At 36.9% G+C, this 4,784-nt stretch overlaps 1 protein-coding gene across 2 annotated transcripts in view; it reads left to right on the top strand.

The window, feature by feature from the left end:
- The window catches only part of LOC106941460 (ladderlectin-like), a 13,063-nt gene extending 11,339 nt beyond the window's left edge, over positions 1-1,724 (top strand). The window contains exons 1-5 of one of the 2 annotated variants that reach the window (XM_015024500.1): positions 1-61; positions 500-606; positions 715-849; positions 934-1,045; positions 1,557-1,724. In XM_015024500.1, coding sequence (XP_014879986.1) covers positions 1-61; positions 500-606; positions 715-849; positions 934-1,045; positions 1,557-1,624 — 483 coding nt within the window. In that variant the 3' untranslated portion in view covers positions 1,625-1,724. The remainder of the gene's footprint in view (positions 62-499; positions 607-714; positions 850-933; positions 1,046-1,556) is intronic. The other variant, XM_015024499.1, reaches the window with a different exon arrangement.
- The last annotated feature ends 3,060 nt before the right edge of the window (positions 1,725-4,784 follow it).

Raw genomic sequence — 4,784 nt, 5'->3', positions numbered from 1 at the left:
ATGAAGCTGTTGGCTGTGTTCCTCCTGGTCTTTTCCATGGTGGCTCTGACCAGTGGTGTCTGTGAGTATTTATTAATGATAAAGAATTCATAAAGTGACTAAAACACAGACAAACGCACCAACTCCTGTTCAACAAAGCCACAGATGCCCCAGATTATGGCTCTGCTGGTAAAGATTGGTTTGTCTTTTTTGTCATTGCTTTTTATTTCTTATGTCTGATTGCTTGAACCTCAACTAATCCATAGTAAACATGACATAATTTGTTATAGTATACTTTACTAAAACATAACACATACTGTTTTTTCAGAAAGTTCATATTTATTATCTCAAAGTTTTCACTGTTCCTTGCAAAGTAAACACATCGTGGATGTGTCTGGATACAAGTGTCTGGATAATTTCTTGTCATTGAGGGATTTATCTTTTTTAATAAATGTAATATCGAATCATCAAGACTCATGCCACGCCTCCTGTCTGAAAATACCTATTTCTTTGTTATCAGCACAAGATAACTTGCTCAAGGGGTCCTGTTGTCCTTCTGGATGGACTCCGATCAACGGTCGCTGCTTCCTCTACGTCGCCAGTGAAATGAGTTGGGCAAAAGCCGAGGTGATTTCCAACAACGTTGTACTCTTATTATTTTGCTCTCTTGTATTTCACAGTTCTTAAATAAAGTCCTCCTACTTCTTCAGCACATCATTATGTGTTTATCTGTAGAAAAACTGTCTGTCCATGGGGGCAAACCTTGCATCAGTTCACAACCCGTACGAGTACCATCAGGTTCAGAATCTGATAGCTGCAGCAGGTCACGGGTCCAAAAAAGCATGGATTGGAGGCTCTGATGAGGAGCAGGTATTTCTACCAGGATACTTTAGTTGTGAAATATTTTATAAGACATTGAATGAAACATATCATCTGCTGAACTTTGTCTTGAAGGAGAATATTTGGTTGTGGAGCGATGGAAGCCCGATGATCTACACAAACTGGTGTCGAGGGCAGCCTGATAATTGGAAAGACAACCAGAACTGTGCAGTGATGAACTGGTCAGGTAAAGAAAATATAGTATCTCTCTTTTTCAGTTGGTATCAGGACTCATGGATGAAAAGCCTATTTACTCTGCAAGTCAACTTTTTAGTTGACCTCCACATACAGTTGAAAGCAGAAGTTTAAATTTGATCAAATTCATTCAGTTAAAGACGGATATCCCTGATACTGACCTAACTTATGTAAACTTCTGGATTGGATGAAAAATGTTCTGTTTAAGTTTTCTGGAATTTACCAAATATAAATAATTTTGGTAATCCTAACAGACCTTAAACAAGAGAAGTTTGGTCTGATTTAACTTCAAAGAATAGGAAAAACATGTTTTTGTTTTTATTTTGCGCATATAAATATCTGGCTTCATCTGTACATTTACTGCATTAACTGGAGCTTCTATTAATATTTTTTGTGGCAAGAAGGTTTAATCAACCGTTTCAATCATTTTTTATGATGTAGTGTTAGGTCACTTCAGAGTTTTCATTATATGATGTTTGACTGATTTGTTGTTTTGCTCCTAGACAACAAGTGCTGGGATGACCACATATGTGATGTGAGTCTGCCTTCTGTCTGCGCCAGAACAGTCTGAAAACTGTGAGGTTCCCAAAGAGGCCTGATGTGTAAAACAGAACCAGTGGAGGATGAATGCTAGGAGTTTCTGTTTACCTGCCATTTTGCAACTTTATAAAGATATTTCTGCTTCTTCACTTCATATCATTTCTGTCTTTAATGCAACCTAAGGAATGAAGCGACAAGTAAACAGCAGCTGGATTGTCTCTCTGTAATAAGATCAGACTGAATGAGTTATAATAATGGATCATGTTAGCAAAACTTTCTTCTATTCTTTGACTTAGCAAGAATAAAACTTTGAGCAATCAAAACAAGATGGTGTGTGGTTTATTCTGACTTTGTGTTGTTCTGTTTTCTGAATTATTTTTTTAACATCAGCACTACGTGGTTATGCTACCAATCACCCCTGATTAAAATAAATGGCAAATTTGAGAAAGATACTGCGAACAGTTAGGCCCTTCAACAGCTAGTAATCAGGACAAAGTATCTGCCATACTATAATATAGAGGGGAGAAAAATTAAGACACTGCAAATATCTATGAGGTTTCAAAATAAAGCTTTAAAATCCTGCAAACCATTCAAGAAGAAGATGGAAAGTCAGTGGAAAACATGTAGAGCAGAAATGTGGATGAAAGTCTGGTGAACCAAAGAGCCAGAGAAAGGATAATGGTTGAAAGGTGAGAAGATAACGAGTTAAAATGTAAAAACTGCATAAATACGATCTGGTTTGAAAGTGAAGTCATGCAGAGGAACAGGGGGATTTTCCACTGGCAAAGAAAGAGCTGAAATGTTCAACTTTGAACATTAGATGGCGCAATGTGAGAATAATTCAGGTGATATATTCTGGGTCACACAGTGGATGTGTGTGTTGTTTTTATATTCATTGTGATAAATGACAATATTATTGTCTTGAGACCATTTTCAAGTAATGTTATGGTAAAGGCATAATAATGCAAGAACACATTTTCAAAGATCAATAAACTTTAAATTCTGATGAACATTTATCACTGTGGTTGGAAAACATTTTAAATATCCAAAATAAACAAACAACACAAATGACAAATAAAATGAATTATAGATTCTCTAAAGAAAACTGAAATTCATAAAAAAGGGCAAGTTGAGACCAAAGCACCAGACTACAGACTTTTCTCATCCAGCTTCTGGTAGAAAGAAAGAGAAAAACATGTAAATGGAAAAAAATCTACAAACTGTGAAATATCTAAATCTGTTTTACATCTAATTAACCAAACTTGTTGCACACCTGGTGTGGGTTTGTCCAGGAGTGGCCAATCAGCTGCCAGCCAGGCAAACTGGCATAACGGCTGAAATGTGTGGGAGGAAGAAGGGAGGATCCAGAAACCAGGCTAAGACTGCCTGCAGGGTCAGGAGGTCAGGAGACTCACCTGGAGACAAGCTGACTGCCGTAACGTGTTGCCCGACCCAGCAGCGGAAGCAGCAGGGCGGCAGTGAAACCTCTGCACGTGTCATGCAGTGCTGTGTGGGAGTTTTCTCTTGGCATTTTAAAGGTTCAGTTTTTAATGTGCATTTTATTGTGTCCATTTCCTTTTTGTTTCTTGTTGCTGGGAATAAAAGTATGGTCAGTGATTGAAGCTTTCTGTTCTTTAAAAAGCCTGTCCTGCCTATTTTGGCCAATGAGGGTTTATTTATCTGAAATGTCGCAACATGTAGCAAGAAAGTCACTGAGTAAGCAAATGTAGGGTGACTACTGTTAACTACAAGAGTGCAGACATGACCTGGTGGCTGGGTCTGTCAGTCAAACCTCTCACAGCTGAGCAAAAGAGGACAGTGGTTGAGTTTAGAGCTAATTTATTCTTTAAAAACAAACATATTAACAACACGTTTAGCACTAAAGTTGTTCTTAAATGTAGTAGTAAGACAGAATGAACACAATGTGGCTGAAGGTTTGAACTGCACCAACCACTTTGCGTTTTCAGGTTAGTTTTTTATGCATGATAGTGACTGGAATAGGTCAAAGTTCAAACCAACAACTGCAAATATTTGAAAGACAGTAAAATCTACTCCAATGTGTCACAAACTTCATAAAAAATTATGTATTTCAAAGTCACTCTCTTGCAATCACAAACCAAACATTAGACAAAACTGTGGCGTCTGTCTGAGCTCATAAGTGACATCAGAGATGCTCATAGCAACATCTGTGACCAGAGCAAGATTTTGTGTAGAAAAAACAATATTCACCAAAACACAAACCATCTGTAAACCGAAAATATTCAAAATATTCTGACCTGATCAGTTGGAGGACATGGGCAGTGATGCGTTAACGAGGTCCGTAGGTGGAGGCAACAGGAAGAGGGTGTGGTGGCGCTGCAGGACGTCCAGCCGTGAGATTTAAATCTGTCAATAATCTGAAGAGAAGAAAAATATTATGATTCCAGAAATAAAAGTAAAAACATAAGAAATGTTTATTCATTATTCATTGTGTATTTTACCTGTTCAGTACACTGCAACAACAAACTCTTTTGGTCTAGTTTCTACTGCAAATATTTCAGTACACCTGAAATAAGACAAAACTAAATTACAAGTAACTTTTCAGCAAGAACTAGGATCTTGTTTAAGTAAATAATTCCATGATGACAAAGTACTGGGTCTACCTGCAGATTATTTCACTTATAACAAGATATTTTCCCATGTTCTAAGAATTATTTACTTAAAATAAAAAGGTCATTATGATGCCAAGTTGACAATAATTATGCTTTGGCTTACTTAGAGAAACTGGGATCCACTCAGTTTTCATCATCAGCAGATCAGAAGATTCCTCTATGATCCATTTCTTGTTGGTCTTCCTCACCTTTTACAAAAACATTTAACACAGACGTCATTCAAGCAGCCCAAACTCCATCGTTCTAACAATGGAAGCAATTCAGAAATCATTTTGTTTGTATTTTGTTCATTTCTTATCAACTGAGCGATTTTTACTTAACATTCCAGGTTTTCAATCATGGTTGTAAAAAATGTAATGGAATAAATAAAATTGAATCAAATCATTTCTAATTCTGGATCCAATTTTTAGTGATAAAATCTGACAGCTCAACAGATGTTACTGGCATCACAGTGATATAAAAGGCTACAATGTTAAGCAATGCTGCACTGACTGCTGTATTTTGTTGTCCATTATTTGCAAGTTGCATTACTTGAAAGCA

Source organism: Poecilia latipinna, unplaced genomic scaffold (assembly GCF_001443285.1).
Source record: "Poecilia latipinna isolate Pla-1442-1.1 unplaced genomic scaffold, P_latipinna-1.0 Scaffold3684, whole genome shotgun sequence".
NCBI classification, from domain to species: Eukaryota; Metazoa; Chordata; class Actinopteri; order Cyprinodontiformes; family Poeciliidae; genus Poecilia; species Poecilia latipinna.
Note: the sequence above shows the minus strand (reverse complement) of the source record. Positions and strands in the feature narration are given on the sequence as shown.